Source organism: Myotis brandtii, unplaced genomic scaffold (genome assembly GCF_000412655.1).
Source record: "Myotis brandtii unplaced genomic scaffold, ASM41265v1 scaffold126, whole genome shotgun sequence".
NCBI lineage: Eukaryota > Metazoa > Chordata > Mammalia > Chiroptera > Vespertilionidae > Myotis > Myotis brandtii.
The window spans coordinates 1,177,029-1,199,971 of NW_005354425.1; the positions used below are offsets into that span (position 1 = coordinate 1,177,029).

Sequence of the window (22,943 nt, forward strand, 5' to 3'; positions counted from 1 at the left end):
AACCTGGGCAGCCCTGACCGGGAATCAAACCGGTGGCCTCTTGGTTCCTGGGGCGACGCGCAATCGCTGAGCTACACCCGGCTGGGCACTACTGTACTTCTTAATGGTAATTAAGAGATCAACCAAAGATATTGTATGCATATATGCATAACCCATGAACACAGACTATAGGGTGGTGAATTTTTTTAAAAGGAATAATGACTGCTATTTGTCGACTATCTCTCTGCTTCTACCCTTCCAACAGTATATTTCTATATGACAGGCAGAATGATACTTTAAAAACCAAAGTCACAGGATGCCACTCCTCTGTTCAAAGCCCTGTAAGGCTTCCCATCTCATTCGGGGTACAATTCAAACTCCTCATCATGGCTTATGAGGCCTTAACCCAGGGGTGGGCAAACTTTTTGACTCGAGGGCCACAATGGGTTCTTAAACTGGACCGGAGGGCCGGAACAAAAGCATGGATGGAGTGTTTGTGTGAACTAATATAAATTCAAAGTAAACATCATTACATAAAAGGGTACGGTCTTTTTTTTTTTTTTAGTTTTATTCATTTCAAACGGGCTGGATCCGGCCCGCGGGCTGTAGTTTGCCCACGGCTGCCTTAACCCAACCAGCTCCCCAGCTACCTTTCTAGTGTGGTCTCCTATCACTCTGTGGGCAGCCACAGTGGCATTCCTGCTGTCCCGTAAATGCACCAAGCAAGCTCCTCAGGGCCTTTGTCCGTGCTGTTCCCAGCTCTCCCTCAGAAATCTACTGAGCTGGTGCCCTCATTTCCTTAAGGTCTCTGTCAAATGTCACTTTACCATAGAGATCTTCTCTGACACTTTGTCTTTAAGAGGGACTTCTTATCACCCTTTATTCCCCTTCACTATGCTTTAGTTTTCTTTACAGCACTTATTACTACCAGACATGACATATATATGTATGTAATTATCTATCTGTTCATTGGCCATCTGCTTCTACAAGAAAGCAAGCTCCTTGACAATAGGGACACTGCTTTCTTCACTTACATTCCCCATGCTTAGAACATGCCTGGCCCATAGGAAGTACTTAAGAAGTAAGTGTGCAATAAATGATTACTCTATAGCAGATACCCTATCTTGCTTCAGCCTCACATGCACCCTACAAGTTGGCGTTATTGTTATCCCTGTGACAGAGGAAGAAACAAAGGCATGGAGAAGTGAAGTAAGTTGGTCAGGGTCAATCACTGAGCTAGTAAGTCACAAGTATGGGGCACAAAGTCAGTCTGTGATTCCAGAACCCATCCAGGTCATCTCATGTCATACTATCTCTCTAAAAGAAATGAACATTTTTGTTTCCTGAGACTATCACTAAGCAACAACATGGGTCCAAAGGGAAATCCTATGGAGGCTTCATTTAAAAATCAAAATTCCTCAGACTAGCCATGGCTGACCTAGTAAAGGAACAAGTAGAGAAAGTGTTGTTGTCAGCTAGGTCTTATGACATGAATTTCAGTCCTAGCATGTGAAACGACATCTTGGGTTCTCAATACATTTGATAAATAGATAACCTGGCCCTTTTCCCCATAGCATTCTCCACCTTTCCTGGGCAGTCAGCAGGAAGACAAAAGACCTAAAAAATAAATTTCTGGAACTGAAATAGACATTGTCATGAGATTTTCCAAAAGATGTCATCAGATTCTGGCTATAACAGTTTCTTCCTGATGTAGCAACCCTGCTTCTAAACAGTCATTTGATGGAAAAATACGTAACAGAAAGTGTCCTCTTGAGGATACACCTCCAAAAGTATTTTAAAGTGCTACTTTGACCTCCCTCCCCATCAAAATGTGGCAACAGAAAGACATCAATCAAAAACAAACCTTTCACAGAAAGCTGCTGTTCATTTACCTTTAAATATTTAATGAGCTCCCCTGGAACTTCTTTCGAGCCTGACTGAATCAGCTGGCAATGATGGAAGAATTTGTGCACATGTAGATCCTGGAAAACAGATGGACACAGCCGTATGAAATTTGATTCATTACCCTCAAATGCAGGCTCTGCCTTCTCCCTCCTCCTGTATCTTGCAAACCTATTTATCCGGGTATTCTAATGCCCAGACTTGGCAGCTGCAGCCACCAACACGTGTGTCCATGTCCCATAGGCTTCTTGACCATCCATCTCACAAAGCAGCAAGACCAGGTCAATTCAGCATGTACCTGAGCACATCCTGTAGGCCAGTTTATGCCCAACTAGCCAACATTCATTTAATTCCTTTTTTGACTGGTGTAGTCTCTGAAGTTGGGCCACTTCTACATTTGAATGAAATGAGCAGAAACAGAGGTCTGAACTGACAAGTGATGCAAAGATAGCAGCAGGGGTTCCCAGAACAATAGTCCCAGGCATTCAGTGCCAAGTTACCATGGCACTTCAACGGCCAGTGAGTCCAGCTGTCCTCTATGGAATTTACATACACTGATTCTGTGGACAGCACAGAGTACATCAGGAATTGGAATAATGACATTTAGATTTTGATCTGCTTCCTCTAATTATTACTTGTGTAATGTTGGGTAAATCACCTAACCTGACTGAGCCTGTTTCTTCATGTATAAATGGTGGCTTGGGCAGCGGGAAGTGAGAAGGGCCTTGGAGGCCACATCAAAGAACATGAACGTCTTCTCCAGCCATGATTTTTCAAACTGTGCCTGAGGCTTCCCATAGACATTTGACTGTAATTTCATGGATGCTGAGGCTAGGAGTCAATTACACTATCCTCACAAATTTTCTGTAAATCTAAAACTGTTCAAAAAATAAATTTTTTAAATGGTGGTAATAGCCTCCATATTCATTTCATAGTTTTATGAGGCTCAAATTTATTAATGGGAATAAAAGGATTTTGTAATTTGAGAAGAATTACAAAATTTGAGCTATTAGTAATATTATTATTATTAAGAATGATATTATTACTAATGAGAGAGTCTTTCAGGCCACAACTTCTCTAAGGATGCAGGAATCAAATGTAGTCTATTTTAATTATGAAATATACTCAAGTATCAAAATGGACAAAAATCACATAATGACACTTACTTGACTGTAAATGGTAGACTCTAAGTGGCTTTTAATCTTCAACAAAGGCTTTGCACCATCTACCCACTTAATATCCACATTAGATTGCTGGGAACAGAAAATATGCACATGAGTTTCTGTACATAGCAATGGCTAAATGAGCAACATATCACCCCTTTATTTATTTCAACTTTTATTTTTTCAGAAATGAATGTGTGAGTTTCACACAAAGGAAATTATTGGAGAAAATAACCTGCCTTTGGTATAAATGTATCCTAGATCATTTCACATTTCCAGTCCTTTGCAGGATACTTTTATAAATTACAATAAAAATGAATTACGAAATAAATGAATTTTTTAAATGATGCACAAAACCCGAAACCATTTTTAAGGTTGTTATTAGAACAAACAGACATGAGGTTACTTTTTCAGACTATTCTAAAAGTTTCTAATTATTCATTTTCCATACATATTTTTGTTGCGAACCAGCAGCAGTCCTAAAACTACACTAGACCAAACTATTAACTAGGCCAACAGAATTCTGCTTTTTCAACATTTCATCATGATTACTTCAACAAATGCAGATGTTTTCCTACCCTTCTTGATTCTGCATCGTTCAGGTTCAAGTAGCCTGGGGGAAGATTGGCGGAAACTGGCAGCTGCTGCTCAACTGTGATGATTCTACCATCCTTCAGCAAAGGTACCCAGGCAAAGCCAACTGCCAAGACAATGATCAACCATGAGAAATGAAAACACAAATTCAATTAGCTACACAAATGTCTGGCTGCTGGGAAGCAGGACAGGGTGGTGATGTTTCCGGAGGTCTGCATGACGGAGTCCAGGTGTTGGGCATCTGAGTACTGGGGAAGGAACAATGAGTTTGGGTCTCTTCCTAACCCCAGCGTGGCCGCTAACAAGTTATTTACTTTATTCCCTTGACTATAAAAATGGAAATAACAACTGCAACCTTTCCATCTAACAGAGTTATAAAGAGACCAAAGTGAGATAAAATACTTGAAAGTATGAAAATACTTTAAAACGTGAAAAGTATATCAATATCATTATCTACACTTGGGGATCATTTTGGGTAGACTTACTTTCTAAAGATCCAGATATCTCTCATCTATTCTTACTAAGAGTGCAGTCCCCTATCTGAGTCTATCTCAGACAGCCATCACCAGGGTCCAAAATTTCTTATAGCAACCCTAGGGCAAGGGACTATGAAAAATTAAGGTTGCAAGTCCAGGTTGCATTCCATATTTTCACAAGGCAGTATTTGGTTGGGCAGCTTCCCTGATTACAGAAGAAAGAGGTATAGTAGGAGAATATAGTCAGGGCATAGTGTTTACAACTTGAATCCACTGAGAGATTTCACCCAGTCTCTAGGTTTCTTAACAGTTCTATCCAGAAGAGCCTCTTGGCTTTGTATTAGAAAACTCATCATGTTCTAGCTAAAAAAGCCAGAACCATCTGTGTCAGTATTTCAATTATAGAGATTACTCTGGGCTTCAAGTGTTTATAACTCAGCCGTAAAAAGCCTGCTCTGGACAGTTTTGGCATTTGAAAGGGGGTGTTGGCTGGAGAGCACTTTTTAAAGCCATTGCTTTCTGATTCTTTAAAATTCTTTGCGTGAGTGTGTGTGTATGCGTGTTTTTATATTGTGAACACAGAAGTCTACACAAATATGGTTAGAATATTTTCATTCACGTGTTTAATTTGGCAAATGCTTTAATTCTTAAAAGAAGACAAATATGTTGTTTTCTCTAAGTAGACTAAATGGTTTTCTCAGACTCTGAAACACATCTGAAGGGCATCTTTACTAGTACAATTTCAGAAATGGTTTACCCAGAACTCTTCTTTTATAACAGGCACCGGAAAGTAACATGAACAGAAAAACCATTCATAAGGACTCTGTCAAAGTAATTAAACTGAAATTAGACAAATGACAAAAGGTTTCCAGCTCAGAAAATAGAAAACTATATTTCTTGTTCTTAGGCAATATTTCATACTCACAGAAATTTTTATTGAGATATAATTTAGATACCACACAATTCATCTGTTCAAAATACAACTCCATGGTTTTTATATTCACAAAGTTGTGCATCCATTGTCACTATCTAATTCCAGAATTTATTCATCACCCCAAAAGAGACTCCATATCCCTTAGAAGTCACTCCCCATTTCCCCTTCCCCCAGCCCCTGACAACCATTAATTTACTTTCTGTCTCTATGGAATTGCTTAGGCAACATTTTCCCACTGTGATTTCTTCACAGCACAGCCAGGTGTGTCTCTCAGTTAAAACTCATACAGAGCACCTGGAAGCTGTAACGGTTCAATGTTAAGCACACGCCATCTGGCTCTAAGGTGTGAAGCCACTTAAAGGATGGACAGTTAAAAGCGTTGAGTGGCACATAAAATATCTGTCTCATGCTCCACTGAGCATCTTGCCCACTTCTGTCTAGGATTTGGAGAAGGAAATAATAATTTGTCTTGCAGGAGGTATACCGTCATGGATGGGTTCGCATTGTTCTGCCAGATTTCTTCTCAAACCTCAAGGTTCCTGCCCTGAACAAATTGCAATTTCCATGGGGATACAGAACAAGACCACACCATCCACAAAGGAAACTTCCTAATATTCAGTCCTGCCACCTGCCGGACATCACTCAGATGTCAAACTCAACATTGGTCCAAACCATCATTCCCATCTACAATTCTGTTACTTGGCAATTCAGTTGGCACCAACCCCCACACAGTCGAAATATGCATACAGCTTAAATCAATCCTCCACACACATAATTCCCAATTGCCTTCCTTTGAACAACACAGTTTTGAACTGTGCGGGTCAATTGAAAAAAAAATCCAGTATGTACAAGTGGACCCGTGTAATGCAAACCTATGTTGTCAACTGTATCTTCTTTCCAGAAACTGCAGTGCTAACTCTGAGTCACCTCTCCAGTAGCCACTCATTTCCTAGGTCCAATATATTCTTATTCTGTAATTCTCATTTTCTCCATCCCTTTGCTACTGCCGCAGTATGCCCTCTTTCTTTCCTGGGTTCTTGAAATACCCTCTAACTGGTATTCCTTCTCACCTTGCCCATTATATTGCTACCCGATGGATTTCTTGCAAAGCAGCCCTTACTGATATTTATAATGCTTTAATATTTTCATATTGGTGACAGAATAAAATCAAATCCACAACCTGGCATTCAGGGCTTTCCACAATCTGACGCCCCCTTTTCAACTGACATCCAATGATTCCTCTCCCAGTACCCTGTGCTTTGTTTGTATTGAACTCCTTATGGTTCTCTGTCCATTTTCCTCAATACTCTGCCTCTGTATAAGCTGGTGCTTTATTCTGGAATCCTCCACCTTCATGTCATCACTGCATTATCAAAGTCTACCCTGCCCCTAAGGCTTCACCCAAACACCATTGCCTCCTGGAAGCCCTCCCTAACTCCCAGCCATGTGTCCCTCCACTAGCTGAAGTAATAACTCACTCTTCTCTGAGATCACACAGCACCACTGGTAACTACTACTTTCTATCTTGTATCACAGTTGTCTACATAGGTCTAATGTCCCCTACAAGATCATATGCTTGCCCAGCCAGCACGGCTCAGTGGTTGAGTGTCAACCTATGAGCGAGGAGGTCAGGGTTCGATTCCTGGTCAGGGCACATGCCCAGGTTGCGGGCTCGATCCCGAGTGTGGGACTTGCAGGAGGCAGCCGATCAGTGATTCTCTCTCATCATTGATGTTTCTATCTCTCTCTCTCCCTCTCCCTTCCTCTTTGAAATCAATAAAACTATATTTTAAAAAGATTATATGCTCACTTTAGATGAGATCTACCTTTGACTCTCCACAGTATTACCCACAGTACCTACTACAACATCTTACACATAAAAAATACACAGACATATTTGCTGAATGAATGACTAAATGAATGAATTTAAGATTAATCCAGGCTAGTTTGAACCCAAATCACAAGGCATGCTGACATTTATATAGTGGGTGTGACATAGGCCATGATCATAGAGACTTCTATGTTCTCCCAAGGATGCTTCCCATTGGTTTATCTAAAGCAGTGATTCCCAAAGTGGGCGCTACCGCCCCCCGGTGGGCGCTGCAGCGATCCAGGGGGGCGGTGATGGCCACAGGTGCATTTGGGGCGATGAGTAACTGCTATTAAAATTTTAAAAAAATTAATTTCCAGGGGCTGAGTAATATTTTTTCTGGAAAGGGGGCGGTAGGCCAAATAAGTTTGGGAACCACTGATCTAAAGCCTTGCTGAATGGGACCAGGACTGGGGCCTTTACTACTCAAACTTACTCTAATTCACCAAATCTGTTCTATCAATTAGCCCCCAATCTCCCTCAGGCCCCAAAATGCCCCTAGCTCTAGATTTACTTCCCTTTTCCTCAGTGAGCAGAACTGGAAAATTTTGGTTACTCGGCTATTCTACATAAAAGAGATACTACAAATACTGCATAGCAATATGTGTTTCTCTCTGAGAAGGGCAATATTACTTACATTGCTTATGGTAAGCATTTGGACATTTGGTAGAAATGATGATAAAGTGAACATATAATTCATCTTCTACCAATTAAAATTTTAACTCAGAAATGGGACTTTTGGGTGAGGAAAAGAAGTGGTCTGTAGCTTTATGAAAGGAGGTTGTAATCTGGACAATTCCATCTCAAACAGCCTAAGAGACACATTGAAAGCACACACGTACCTGGAGTTTCAACTGTGTCTTGCTTTTTGGTTGTTCCCTTCGTGTTAATTTCACAACTTACATGATAAAAAGTGAAAAGCAAATGATGTTTTTGATGCAGGTGAATAGGAAGTTCGATTTTAATCTGAAATGACAAAATTACATGTAGAATTTTGTTTTAATTGTCAAGCTGGACTGTCAGTCATTCAGTTGTTCCATCATACTTTTCCAATGTCAAACTTTTCTAAATGACAGGCCAAGTGGTCAAATAGATATCATTTAAGTGTATTCCAAATGATTTTCTGGTCAGTTTCAGTTTGAAGACAATATTCTCCTGGGTTGTGAGGGCTGACATTTTGAGGGAAGTCCAGTGGATTCTCCTGGATTCCACTTTGCAGCAGGATTTTCTAAAACAATGGATCAAAACCACATCTTCATAGCCCCGGGATGCTATGTTACTCAACCTAAGTCAGCAAATACAATCCATCTAAAATAGGCACTGAATTTGATGCCCTGACCCATGTTTCTCAGTGGTTAGAGCATCAGCCTGCTCACCAAAGGGTCACAGGTTTGATTCCCTGTCAATTGCACATACATGCAGGTTCTATCCCCCTCCCCAGTCAGAGCATGTGCAGGAGGCAACCAATAGATGTATTTCTTCTCACATTGATGTCTCTCTCTCCCTCCGCCAACTCACTCCACCCTCCTTTCCATTCTCTCTGAAAAATCAATAGGAAAAATATCCTTGGATGAGGACTTAAAAATAAATAAATAAATACATGCATAAGTAAATACATAAATGACACTAAATTTGAAAGGCTACCTTATTCTAAGTTGTTGCACACAAAAAAATTAAGCTTTGCTATTAAATGTATAAAAAGTCACTTTGGTATTATGTATATACAAATTATAGTTCGTATAAATTTCTATAGAAGAAAAATACAACTTGATCCATGAATAAAGAAATAAAATTTGTCATGGCTGACATAAATTTAATCCCATGTTGGTAATGCTCTTGGAAGTATGTGAGACAAACTATAAATTTCATTGACTTAACACACATGCATGTACCTACACAGAAATGCATGCAAACACTCTTCCTCTCACTTTCTCTCTCCCTCTTCCCGCTTCTCTCTCCCTCTCCCCCCATCTCTCTCTCTTTTTCTCTTGGTAAATGTATAGTGAATAATTATAAAGCCTGTTTAGTTCTGGCTAAAGATAATATGGATTGCTTTCTACATTATCAAGTTTTCTGTAGTGACTGGCGTTGACTATAGAGGGGGGCATGTTCAACAGCTCGGTGAGGGACATCTGGCCTAATTATCATTCACACAAGGCATGGTTCCGGTGTTATAACTAATTTCTGTTGTAGGTATATTTCTCCACAGAATGTGCCTATTTGCATCATCCCAACCATCTGGTTATCTCATGCTCTGCTGTACATAAATATGGCCATACTCCTTCCCTGAGTTGAAGAACGAAAGGTCACTATCCTTCTCCCCATCCCCCATGAGACTAGGGGCACTGGACAGAGTAAGGGATGAGTGGGGTCCAAGACTGGGGTACAAGGCCTCCATGTGACAACAAGCAGACCTGGGGACATCGTGACAGCAGGGGGGATGGTTTCACACAAAGCCAGGAATGGCGATATGAGGCCTGAGAAGCAGAAACAGCAGAGCTTCTGGCCTGGGATTTACATAAAGGTGCCATGGAGACAGACATGTAGGAAGGCAGGGGAAGGTGGGTGGAAAGAGATCAACCAATGAACTTGTATGCATATACAAATAACCTGTGGATACAGACAATGGGTTGTATAATTTGTTTTTGCTTATCTAAGCATACAGTAATGGAAGAAAGTAGATGAAAATTCTCTTCTTTGAGGTAATGCAGTATAAGAGTTGGGCTGAAGAGGTTAATGGGGGAAAAAGAAGGACCTATGTAATACTTCCAAAATACAGACTTTTAAAGAAGAAAAAAAAAAGCAGTCTGTAGATTTGGATAAGCCAGATACATACGGACTAGACGAGGCTGTGACAGAGACACAAAGAGAGCCAGCGGGGAATACATAGTCATAGAGACAGAGACATGGGAAGAAATAGAGGCAGAGACAGGGTCTGCAGAAGGGAGTGCAGTGACAGGGAGACCATGCCACTCAGCACTGCAGAAGCATGTGGTACAGCCAGTGGGATTCTGGTGGCCCAGCCATACTTCTGTCTCTCAAAGCATTTCATTTACAGAGAGGCTGCACCCTCCTATGCAGAACAGGAAGAAAAAGCTAGAACAGCCTCAAAAGAACCTCTTCTGAATTTCTTATTTTAAAGCTAAGGGGAAATGGAGACTCAGAAAGGGGAAGTGACTTGCTCAAGTCACAGAGCCAGTTGATGGCAAAGCTAGGGCTAGAAACCTAGTCCCAGTCTGGTGTTTGTTTCCTACATTGTTACGTCACGCCAGAGCCCTTCAATTTCTGGGCAAATCTTCCCCTGTTATCAAAGGGCACCAAGCAGGCAATGGTCCTTTGTTTTGATGTAACATTTTTCATTTTCAAGGGATGAAACATTCAAGGGATTAAAAGTACAGATAACATGATGAAAACAACTGAAAGAGAAAAAGAAGAGTAACCACTGTGTTTTATAAACATCAAAATAATGAAATTTTACCTCATCATAGAACTCTGGATTTTGGTTGTGATGTGAAACAACAGCGTAAGCATTTGTGGTAAAAACAGATCCTGCAGGTTTTCCATAAATACACTGCAAAAGAAGAAACAGAGTCACCACTCTCAGTGCAGGTCTCCAAACATGATGCTATGGAACCACATACAGTTAGAAGCATCTGTGAGCACAAGGCCATGGCCAAGCCCACTGGGCTCTCACCATGGGCTTATAAATTCCGAGTCATTTACAGTCACTCCAGACTTCACCCAGGACTTCACCTAACTTGGCTACATAAATGCTTCTGAATTTCTGGCCATCAAAGAAATGCAATTCCAAACTCGTTGCCAGTAAGAAGTTGAACACAGCTACTCATCTGGGAGGAAAACACTCTCAATCCTATCCTGGAAAACTTCTCTCATGCTTTTTGCATTTCTTAACATGAGAAGTTCCCACTCAGCCAGTCACTAACATTTGTTGAATGCTTGTTGTACAGTGGGCAACATGAAGAGTTAAAAACAAACAAACAAACAGCCCGGCCCGTGTGACTCAGTGGTTGAGCATCGGACCATGAACCAGGGAGTCATGGTTCGATTCCCAGTCAGGGCACATGCCCAGGTTGTGGGCTCGATCCCCAATGAGGAGCGTGCAGGAGGCAGCCGATCAATGATTCTCTCTCACTGATGTTTCTATTTTTCTCCTTTCCTCTCTCTAAAATCATCAAAAATATATTTTAAAAAAAAACCCAGCAGACACATTCCTAACCTAAAGGAATTAAAAATTAAGCTACAGACAACTTACTGTTCTATAACTTTACGAGCCACATTTTAAAAGTCACTGGATTTCTGTTATACCAGTGGTCGGCAAACTCATTAGTCAACAGAGCCAAATATCAACAGTACGATTGAAATTTCTTTTGAGAGCCAAATTTTTTAAACTTAAACTATATAGGTAGGTACATTGTTATTAACTTAATTAGGGTACTCCCAAGGCTTAGGAAGAGCCACACTCAAGGGGCCAAAGAGCCGCATGTGGCTCGAGAGCCGCAGTTTGCCGACCACGGTGTTATACCAATAAAATACATGTAAGGCTTTCTATGGTTCCATGGAAAGATCCGATTTCATTTCTAGTGTGAGTTTTTCACTTCCATAGGCCTAATAAGTTCAATGATGAATATGGAGTCAGCATGCCAAGGTATTAATTGCCTCTGTTACTTCAGAGCCAGCCTTTAGGCCGGCTAAGAAATGAAATTGAGACTCTATGTGAGTACAGAGCCAGCTCTCCTTAAATATGGTTATGAAGGCAATTTGCAGGAACTGCTGAGAGGTAACCTAAGAATCTTTAAGTACACAAAAGGAGATTGCATGGGGGGGAAAGGAACAGTTTTTCTCATCTCCATTGAAGGGAGAACCAGAATAAACAGGCTTAATTTGAGCCAGCCTTAATTTAACTTAGGCTTTTCTATGAAAAATAAATCTGTTTTCAAAGGTGGGGGCTATAAAACACTCAACGATTTAGTTAGGGGGCATTCCAGCCTCTTTCCCTAGGTGGTTTGAGTGGACGACTAGCCATCCATCTGTCTGATTTAGGCTCAAGCGAGAGAAATGGAGAGCTAGATAAACACTTTGCGATGAGTAAATGTTCCACCTTCTCTTTCAGGCCTCTGATTAATGGGCTAAAGAGCAAAAAGTGAAAACCAGCTATAAAGAGTGAAAACGTAAGAGCACTGTGAAGTCACAGGTACTTAAGGATTGCCGTATCAGATAATACTGAGATGCTGCTTTTCATAGATCACTAATCCAAGTTTGGAGGCACCATTTGGCCAGTCACAGAGTGGATGTCTATCTCAGATCAAAGCAGTCATGCTGTGCTTCTGTCAGCTCAAAGCCCGGTCAGGTTTCAAAACCAAAGGAGTTTATACTCCCCTGATAGTACCATTATAACTGTCTGGTGAAAGGAGAAAATGACCTTGTTCTTGGGCATCAGAGAACGCGAAAATCAAAGTGGAGCAAAGGCAAAAATCTGGTATATGAAGCTTAACAATTTTTAAAGCTCCTACCTCATTTTGTTATTTCTTAATGTTTAACTAGTGCTTATGGTTCATATGTAACAGTAGAAAAGACAGTATTACATTTATCAATTCAGTACACTTTCTTTTTGACATTGAAACAAATTAAACTTAGCGTATGGAACTACCAAGCATCAAAATCTCTATCTCTACCGAAAGTGCTCGTCAGTATCATAAACAAACCTTTAGAGCTTTGGCATCACTTTCATCTGAATCCCGGAATTCCACGCAGACCGCAATGTTCCTTGCCTAAAATGATTAATCACTCCAAATGAGTCACAGAATGAGAAGATTATAAATAACATTTTATACCCCAAAATGTATAGTTTGCACTGTTTACCTTGGCAAATGTTTTCTGGCTATCGTATTTTAATTGCAAGGGATATACATACAGATGGTTTTTGTAAATGGTAAATGGATAACAATATTTTGTCATTTCTGGAACAAACTCTTCAACCTCCACAGTAATATTTTGACAATTTTTTTCGAAAGGCTTCAGGGGCACATATGAAGAAGTAATACAATCTATAACCAAAAAGAAATAAACAGGTAAAGACAATACAATTTAAAAATCATTGACACATTCCTCCATTTATAAAAATATACATTGATTGTGTTCACAAAGTGATTTTTTAAATCACAAAGTGATTTTTGTAATATTATTTTTTTCATTTTTTTAAAATTTTGTTTTATTGCTTAAAGTATTACAAAGAATTTTTTTATTTATTTTAGAGAGAGAAGGAGGGAGAGGGGGGAGAAAGGGAAAGAAACATGGATGTGAGAGAGAAACATCAATTGGTTGCCTCCTCTATGCACCTCAGGGATCAATCCCGAAACCTGAGTATGTGTCCTGACCGGGAATCAAACCAGTGACCTTTCGGTACATGGGATAACGCTCAACCAGCTGAGCCACACTGGCCAGGGCTCAAAGAGTGATTTCAAAAACAGATTTCTCAGTGAGTGACAAAAAGTCATACAACCACTTTAAGAATCCCAAAATAAAAGCTGGAGTAGCCTGATGATGGTTTCAGTGGAACCCTTCAAGCTAGACATGGATTGCTATTTCATTCTCAATGTACAGTAGACTGATTTGCCAAATATAACACATCATAATTTTGACAAATTTAATCTCTACAAAGAAATCCATTACACTTTTCCTCCTGGGGCTTCAATTTCGCTTTCACTGCAAATTTTTATTGGTATCAGGGAAATAACAGTAAATTTATGCCTCCAATTAGCTCATGGCCAGGCACTTTTAAAAAGTTAACTTGGTGCAGGTGCAAATTTTCACCTAAGAAATAATGGAAGCCTTTTGAAACTACAGATTTTATGATGTGTTACCAAAAATAAATGCAATACTCCTGAGCATGAAAAGTGTAGCAGCAGAGTTTACTAGTATTGAAGTAGCCACTGTACTAAAGGTTATTGATATATTTAAGGGCTCTATGACTGCTTGTCCTTGCTGCAGACTCATATTGATGGAGAAGGAAGATCCAGCGAGAGTTGGACCTGGGGACACAGTATTTGGGGGGGTTGTTTTTCTCTGATTATTATAGCAATACTTATAATGAAATATCTGGAGTAAAGGTACACAGACACAAGTGATCATTCCACGACCCAGAGATAACTACTGTTAATATTTTGGCATATTTTCTTCTAGTCTTCTTTCTATGCATGTTTTATATAATAATAATAATAATAACAATAATAATAATAATACAAAAAATTTACTATATATGAAGAACTTTATCCTCTTTGGGGGCATTCTATCTATGTCTTACTTCACAAACTCTTTATAAACATCATTTTTCATGGTTGCATAAAGTTTCATGACATCGTAGTACCAATAATTGCCTTACCCTATCTGACAGTGTTGGACTCTGGTTGTTTCCAATTTTCTCCCAATATAAACAATGCTGCAAAGAAAATATGCAGAAACTGCCTACATTTTATATTACTTCTATAGGAAAAATAAACCACTGTACTCTTAGATGTTTTAAAATGTAAATTGCTACTCCTCTACTTACAATCCTTTCGTGACTTTTCATTGCACTTGGAATAAAATCCAATCTTTTTTTGTGTGTTTGTTAATCCTTACCTGAGGACACTTTTCCATTGATTTTTATAGAGTGTCGAAGGGAGGGGGAGAGACAGGGAGAGAGAAACATCGATGTGAGAGAGACACATCAATTGGTTGCTTCCCACATGTGGCCGTGGTCGGGGCACTGGGATCAGCCTGCAATGGAGGTACATGCCCTTGACCAGAATCCAACCTGGGGCCCTTCAGTTCGTAGGCTGACATTCTATCCACTGAGCCAAAATGGCTAGGGCTAAAATCTAATCTTTTAAGAAGTTATCATGGTCTATACAATTCCCTGCATGATGTGACGCTTTTCACTCTTCCAATTTCATCTTATGTCCCCCTTGTTCCCATTACACGCCACACTAGAACCACACTGGCTTCCTTTCTGTTCATATAAACCAAGCTTTTCCCACTGCAAGGTCTTTTCATATGCAATGCCCACAGTGGGGACTGTAGAGTCCCCACCACTGCATGCTGGTTGGGCCACATGATAGGCCTTCTTTGGCCATCCTTTTTAAAGCAGCCCATCCCAATCACAGACTGAAATTAGTCACTTATTTGTTTTCCTATGAATTGTCTGTCACTCCTTCTAGACTTTAACCTCCATAATTTTAAAGCAACTAGTAGGTATTCAATAAATGTTTACTGAATAAATCCTTATTCAGTGAGTAAATGGACAGATAGAATCTCAGTTAGAATGCCTTAGTTATGGACTTCTATGGGTATCTATTGCCAAATTGTGCTCCTACTCATGATAGGTGATGGTGTTTGGCCAAAACTAAGCCAGCATCAGACGGCTGCACTTTAAACATTTTTTTGTAAGTTTGATAGATGAGCAAAAGCTGTTTTAATTTGCATTAGTGGCATTATTATTAAGATTGAACATTTGCAAATATTTACTAGCCACTTAATTTTATTTCCTGCAAAGTGTCTTTTGTGTCTTCTGTTTATTTTCTCCTGAGATTTTAGACTCCTATCTGTAGAGAAGAAAAGAACATCTCCTTTTGATCCCTTAGTTGATGAAAGTTATCCTTGGGAAAAGGCAGCAGAAAGTGACTGGGGCACACTCACAACAGCATATATTATATATGAAACAGCATCTTATACAATCAACTTTCTGTAACTATTCACCATGTGTACTGGGTTGAATTAGTGTCCCACCCTCCCCCCAAATTCATGTCCACCAGAACCTCAGAATGCAACCTTCTTTGTAAATAAAGTCTTTGCAAGATGTAATTAATTAAGATGAGGTCATACTAGATTAGGGTGGGCCCTAAATCTAACGACTGGTGTGCTTAGAAGAGGGAAGATGGCCATGTGATTGTAGAGGTAGAGAAAGAAGTGATGCAGCTACAAGCTGAGGCTGCCAAGGATTGCCCGGAGCCAGTAGAAGCCAGGAAGAGGCAAGGAATGATTCTTCCTTAGAGCATCAGTGAGAGCATTCAGTGGGAGCATAGACCTGCTGACACCTTGATTTTGACTTCTAGCCTCCAGAACCATGAGAAAAAAAAATTCTGTCATCTTAAGCCACCCAGTTTGTAATACTTTCTTACAGCAGCCCCAGGAAACAAATAAACCATGTAAACCTCAAGAAAAATATAGAAAAGGTAAAAATCTAAGATTCAAACATATTCATTAAGGTTTATTTGCAATACATGAGTTCTTACTTGATAAATCCACAGGAACACATTCTACTGTGATGTTCAGCTGCCCAGGAATAATCTGCAATTTGGTCTTCTCTGGCCTACGTGTAAAATAAGAATATTTTATACTTAAAAATTATGATTACTAAATGGACTGGTTACCATGTATCCAAACTTAAAATTTTGAAGCATTCAGTTTCTCCCAAAGAGGGTGGGGCAAAAGTAGGTTTATAATTGCTGAGTACACAAAACAGATTATTCTTTTACTATTTATTATTGTATTATTTTCCATGCAAACAACTATAAACCTACTTTTGCCCCATCCTGTATGTGACTCACATTCATCATTTTAAGAAATTAAAATTCTATTATATTGATTTACTGCAGTAATTCCACACACTTACTTCTTGTACTCTGAGAGCAACTTGAGAATGTCTTCATTTGAAAGCTTACTACTGTCTTGTTTATACAAAGGAGAAAATCTCCCGTCCAGGTCCAGAGAGCCTTGAGCATCTTTGAAAATGGGTCTAAATAGCAACAAAAAAGGCTTTTAATTTTTTTATAGGATTGATAAATAACAAAATTAGGGCTAGTAGTATAAAATTGTGAAACTAGTTTGGAAAATAGTTTGGCAGTTTCTCAGGAAGTTAAGCATGCACCCTCCCTATGATTCTACAATTCTACCCCTAAGCATATAAGCATATTTATTTCCACATAGTACATGAATGTTCACAGCAGATTTATTTGTTATAGCCACAAACTGGAAACAATCTAGATATTAATCAGAGAAGCATCGATCAGACCGTCAAACCTCAGAGGGAAGGTAGGGGAGGGTGGGGGTAAGGGGGAGAGATCAACTAAAGGCTTGTATGCACATAAGGACACATATGTAATACCTTAATCAATAAAGAGAGAAAAAAACGTGACTGGATAAGCAAATTGTGGTATATTCATACAATGAACTACTACTCAAAATGAACAATTGAAACATACAATAATATGAATGAATTTCAGAAACAGACTGAACAGAAACAACAAAATAAAAGGGTACATATTGCATGATTCCACTTACATGAAGTTCTAGAATAGATCAGTCATCTATAGTGATAATCAGATTGCTGGTTGCCTGGGTAGGGGTGGGATGGCTGATTAGACAGAAAGGTGTGGAAACTTTCTGGAGTGACTGACAAGTTCTCTATTTTAGTTGGGGTGGTAGTTACATGACTATATACATTTGTGAAAATTCATCAAGTTGGACATATAAAATGTGTACATTTTCACCAAAGGTAAAGGATATCTCAAAGTTGACAGAACATAAACTAGATCTTTAAGATCAATTTATATAGAGTTTATAATATATATGTAGAATTTCCAATATGAATTTGATTATTTCCTCTCCTACCCCTATCCCATGTTTAAACAGGTATTTTACTGCAAAAAAAATGGGAAGTGATGTACAAGTATCCAACACACTGGAGTAGCTATAGCCAGAAACATAGTTTCCCAGGCAGAGCCTCTGAAGATGTGGTCATAGGCATTAACCACTGTTCCTACTTCTAAGCATACATCCTTTATTTTCAGTAAACAAAGGCTTTTATCATACATCTTTTAAATACCCCAGCCAGGCCTGTAGAGTGAGTTCCTGCTACTACTGACAACCAAAATAATTTAGGAAGGAGAAATAGCATAATTCCTCATCAGAACTGGGGATCAAAGCTTCTAACTTTGAAGATTTTAAAATTAATTTTTCTATTGGCAAAACAGCATGAAGCAGCTACTGCTATGGCCTGAAGGGGGCGCAGTGTGCAACAGTGGCTTTGAAGTCAGGAGCCATGGATTCCAATCCCTGCTAACACACATTCTGTGTAAACTTGGGCAGAAACTTTGTTTTACTTTTGTGCCTCAACATTCTCATCTCTAAGGGGATAACAGTATCCACCTCTTAAGAAAATGTAAACTAATCACTTAGACCACTGCCTCATACAGAGTTAGCACTCGATAAGTATAAATAATAACAGCAGCAACAGCAATTGACTTTTCAGGCTGGGGCATCACTAAGGATGCTTATGTTTACAAAGTCATATTTCACCTTATATAATGCCTAACTATACTATCCTCCCCTACTCTTTGCCATTCACCTATCCTTGGCTATCATTTTTTAATCATTCTGTAAAACAAGGACAATGTGCCTTTTCATCTACCAACATACAATGCATTTTGGGACCTTCCCAAAAAACTAAATGATTATAAACAGTGACAGAAGAGTTCATTAACTTAGAGTCTCCTACTCTTTTGCTACTCCCAGCACACATGGAACATAATTGATTGAATTATTCAGAACATGGTGCCCTTTCCCCAGTTCTAGTGAGTTGTTGTACAGGCTGTACCACAAACAAGCCAATGAACCTGCACTTCAAAGGTGGCATAAGCAAGAAACACATTTTAAGTCATCAATGTATGTAGACTTCCAATATTGGGGGGGGGGGGCATGTAAATCTACCATAGGACGTGGTATAGATCAGCAGTCGCCAACCTTTCGGACCTCATGGACCACTGGTTGGCGACTGCTGGTATAGATAACACATTTCCAAATAAATACACACACTACCTCTAAAGAGTTTACCGAATTAGTCATTAGAAAGCAAAAAAAAAAAAAAACTATTAATTACAGACTTGCACTTAACAACTGCATTTTTTGCCTTCTCATTTTTGGTATGTTTTCCAGAATTATTCTATGCTAGTTTTTCAAAGCATAAACCCAGTCAACTCTGAAATAGTGCACATACCGTACTTCATTTACAATAATTTCTGGTTTTCTGGAAAAAAAATGCCATCACTTAAGGAAATTAGCTCTGCTTTAAAGCACAATATAATTAAGTGGTGTCAGTGAAATCAGTAATCCAAGCCAAAGAAAATTTCCCAAAAGCAAGACATATGAAGAAATTAAAGGGTCTTTGATGTACAGCAAATTCTAAGACAAAGAATTCTTATATCCTGTTATGGACTGAATGTTTGTATCACACACACACCCCAAGTTCATATGTTGAAGTCTAATCCCCAAGATGATTATATTAGGAGGTGGTATCTTTGGGGTGATTAGGTCATGAGGGTGGAACCCTCATGAATGGGATTAGTGCCCCTGTAAGAACAGACCAGAGAGCTTGCCTGCCCCCTTTCTGCACTGTGAGGACACAAAACAGTCAGCTGTCTCTAACCTGGAAGAGAATCTCACCAGAACCTGACCATGCTGGCATTCTGATCTTACGAAATCCAGCCTCCAGAATGGTGAGAAATAAATGTTTGTTGTTTAAGGCATAAACCTTTGGCTTAAATATTTGTTGTTTAAGCAGGTAATTTGTTATAGGACCCAAAGGGACTAGGGCACATCCCAGGTGCCCCAAAGTATAACTGGCAAACTATAACTGGTTTGTCAGAAACAAACTGCTGACTGCTGCTAGCAAAAACAACATCCCTCAAGTTCACATATGAGTGTGATGAGAAGGGTCCGGATTACATATGTACACACCTGGCAGCCCAGGCAAAGGGCATTCTGTATTGTCCAAGGCGGCTGCACACTTGCTTGGCTGTTCTGTGCACCTTCTGGGCTGTCTAAGGTCAGAAATAAGAAGATAGGCTCATATTTGTTCAAACTACCAGGGATTCTCCCCAAAATAATGTCCCCAATTTATCTAATATAAAATACCAAAATTTAGAAAAAAATTTATTCAAATAGCCACAAATACAACACAACGTGCATCAGCTACACACTTTCCAAGACCAAAGCAGTATTTCTTAAAGGTTTTGTATTTTTCCATTGACAGATCTTCATCAAGATATCTGAAGACAGACAAATAAGATGTAGGGCACATTTTGGACCAGACTCCCACTGGGAAATTTTTAAGCAGTTTAAATGTGTATTTCTTTTCACACAAGAGCAGATAGACACTGGACATTCTTGGAAGAAATGGATATAGTTGACCTTTTTACTCCCAAGCTAAAAGGCAAGTGACCAAGAGTCAATACAATTAGTTTTGCATGGGCAGGAGCCGCTATATGCAGAGGCACTGGGAGATAACAAAGGATATTATCTGCCTATAGAATATCAATGGGCTGTGAAATGCTGGCTACACACTTATCGTCAGGGATAGAGATGCTAGAAGCTGTTATCTATATCGAGACCTTTTTTTTCTTCACAAATTAGTCACATGTGTCCTCAGCATCTTCCACTTCATAAACACTGCTCGAATACACAAGTAAATGCCACGTAGAACAGATGGACTCTTCATAAATACTCAGTAGCTGGAGAGCTGCTAATGAACTGTGCCACAAATACATTCCCTCTCTGGGCCTCAGTTTTCTCATTTACAAAATGAGAACAGAGGATTCAATCAATAATTTCCCTAAGTTTAGATGTCAGGGTCCAGAAATTTAGATAATTATATGGGTTGCTGACTTTCAATGTTGCCATTTAAATACAAGAAACAGTAAAAATCCCTACCATTTAATATACCAACATTTCATGAAGGATAGATAGGAGGAATGATTACAAAATGGCAAGGGCAAAAACCTCAGAATAAAAAACAGCCCTTTGAATTGAATACATTTAGCTTCATGAACCGCTCACTATCTCTTTTTTCTTTTCTCCTGTCATCTTCATACAGGAGTAAATTTGAGTACAGACTGGCTTTGGGGAACTACAGAAACGGATCATCTTTACCATCCCACCTCTGATATTCTAGGGCTGGGCTTAAAAAAAAGTGGCTATTGCCAAGGATACAGTGTCAATGAACAGATGTTGCTGAAAAACCTTTAGCTCTTATTTTGATAAGCTAGCAGAAATCAGATTGTCATGTAAACAGAACATAAATGGAAAGGGGAAAAACGTCACGTTCAAGCTTTAGCATGCATAGTCACCTAGCCTAGTATACAATATTTTCACAGTATACTGCATGCTGAGTCTAAGTTTTTGGGGTGTCATTGACAGTCCCATTTAGAATATCAATAAAAGGCAAGTTCTACATTAAGCTGAAATGTTCACAGATGATCTTTATAAATACCTTTGCTGGGTCTGAATTTTTGATGTAGGGTTCTGCACAGTGCGCAATGTTGCCCTGGAGCACCTTTTCAATTCGCGCAACTAGAAGAATTTCAGGATGTGGAATCGTCACTGAGAAAATTCCCTACGGAAAAAAATGACATCCATTAGTTTTTATGTAATCTCGTACATACAGTTGTTGATTAAGGATTCCATGCAGTGCATTTACCATAGAATGTTGGTAGTCAACATAGACTCATGTCTGGCATGATGGAAATAGATAACAGTTCCTTTCAAACCGTTTCCCAAGATCCCAATGTTCCTTCCAAATGGATTTTCTATTTTGTCACCAATTTCACATCTAGTAGTCTTGAAAGTGCAGGTGGTCACACTTGCTGCTTAGCTTCTTGTGTTTAGCTGTGTTTGCAAGGTGCATTGTTGGATCTCATTAATACAATGTATATTGTTTGGCTTAATCGGCATATGCTAAAATACTGTGCATTTCTCAAATAAAACTGGATAAGTATTTTTATTTTTTGTTAATCTTCACCCAAGGATATTTTCCCATTGATTTTTAGAGAGAGTGAAAGGGAGGGGGAGAGACAGAAAGAAAGAAACATCAATGTGAGAGAGACACATCAATTGGTTGCCTCCCACACATGCCCCGATCAGGGCACGTGCCCCGACCAGGGCCAGGGATCCAACTTACTACCAAGGTACCTGCTCATGACAGGAATCAAACCTGTGGCCCTTCAGCCCTTGAGCCAATGCTCTATCCACTGAGCCAAACCGGCTAGGGCTGGATAAGCATTTTTAAATGTGGTTGCATGTGACTCCAGAGTAATTCAGTCACAAGTAATACTGACAGCAGCTAAGAGGAAGAAAATACGGTATTGGTCTGTGTAACAGTTTTCAAACTGCATAACGTAAAAACTAAATCATCTTACAGAAAGTATTCCTTTGTGACAGGTAAAGAGCTCTGGGGCTTTCACTGTAAAGGTAGGGGACACAGGATCCAAACCTCATTTTGTTCCTGTGCGCTTTACTTAAGGGTACTAAGGTAGATGCAACCAAAGATACAGAAGTTTTCTCTGAATGCATGTGGAACAACCATATACCCTGTCCAGCTCAGCTCTTTCCAAATATAATGCCTTCCAAACAGCCTGTTAGTTGATTATGTCTGTTGTTTAAAGGAGCATCACACAAAGGAATTCAAGTGGAAAAATCCATCATTGGGACTCTACCAAGTTTTGTTTTTCTACTTGGTGTGTTACCAACTGTGTTAAGATAGTGCTTTCCAGTTTTCAAAGCATTTCAGACACATTATCTCATTTGTTCCAGATAGAACCCTCTGAGGTAGACAAAGCAGAAAAGAAAAATGAGTGCAAGGCACTAAGTAATCCCTTCCATTCTCCAAAAGCTTGTAAGGATCCCAGGTTAATGGCTAATACAGTTTTGAATTCCCAAGCAACAAGCATGGAATGAAGTGGTTAAAAACTGCTCGGAAGCACAATTTCCTGGGCTCAAATTCTGGGTCCACCATTTACGGGGTTTAGGCAAGTCAGATCCTCTCCACGTCTCAGGGTTCTCATCTATGAAATAGGGATGATGATAGTACTAGCTACTGAATCCATGACTCGTATGGATTAAATGAAGTCATGCACATTGGTACCTGGTTATTACTAGAGTGGCCCAAAGCCACTCAAGGTCACAGAATTGGATTT

The 22,943-nt window shown here is 39.4% G+C and overlaps 1 protein-coding gene across 1 annotated transcript in view; it reads right to left on the bottom strand.

Moving 5' to 3' along the window:
- DOCK11 (dedicator of cytokinesis 11) overlaps positions 1 to 22,943 on the bottom strand; it is a 141,734-nt gene that overhangs the window by 86,000 nt on the left and 32,791 nt on the right. Inside the window, exons 9-19 of the mRNA XM_014534185.1 lie at positions 21,242 to 21,364; positions 19,711 to 19,793; positions 16,589 to 16,711; positions 16,209 to 16,285; positions 12,799 to 12,983; positions 12,642 to 12,707; positions 10,397 to 10,489; positions 7,761 to 7,884; positions 3,623 to 3,744; positions 3,048 to 3,134; positions 1,872 to 1,961 (exon numbers count right to left, since the gene is read on the bottom strand). Coding sequence (XP_014389671.1) covers positions 1,872 to 1,961; positions 3,048 to 3,134; positions 3,623 to 3,744; positions 7,761 to 7,884; positions 10,397 to 10,489; positions 12,642 to 12,707; positions 12,799 to 12,983; positions 16,209 to 16,285; positions 16,589 to 16,711; positions 19,711 to 19,793; positions 21,242 to 21,364 — 1,173 coding nt within the window. The remainder of the gene's footprint in view (positions 1 to 1,871; positions 1,962 to 3,047; positions 3,135 to 3,622; positions 3,745 to 7,760; positions 7,885 to 10,396; positions 10,490 to 12,641; positions 12,708 to 12,798; positions 12,984 to 16,208; positions 16,286 to 16,588; positions 16,712 to 19,710; positions 19,794 to 21,241; positions 21,365 to 22,943) is intronic.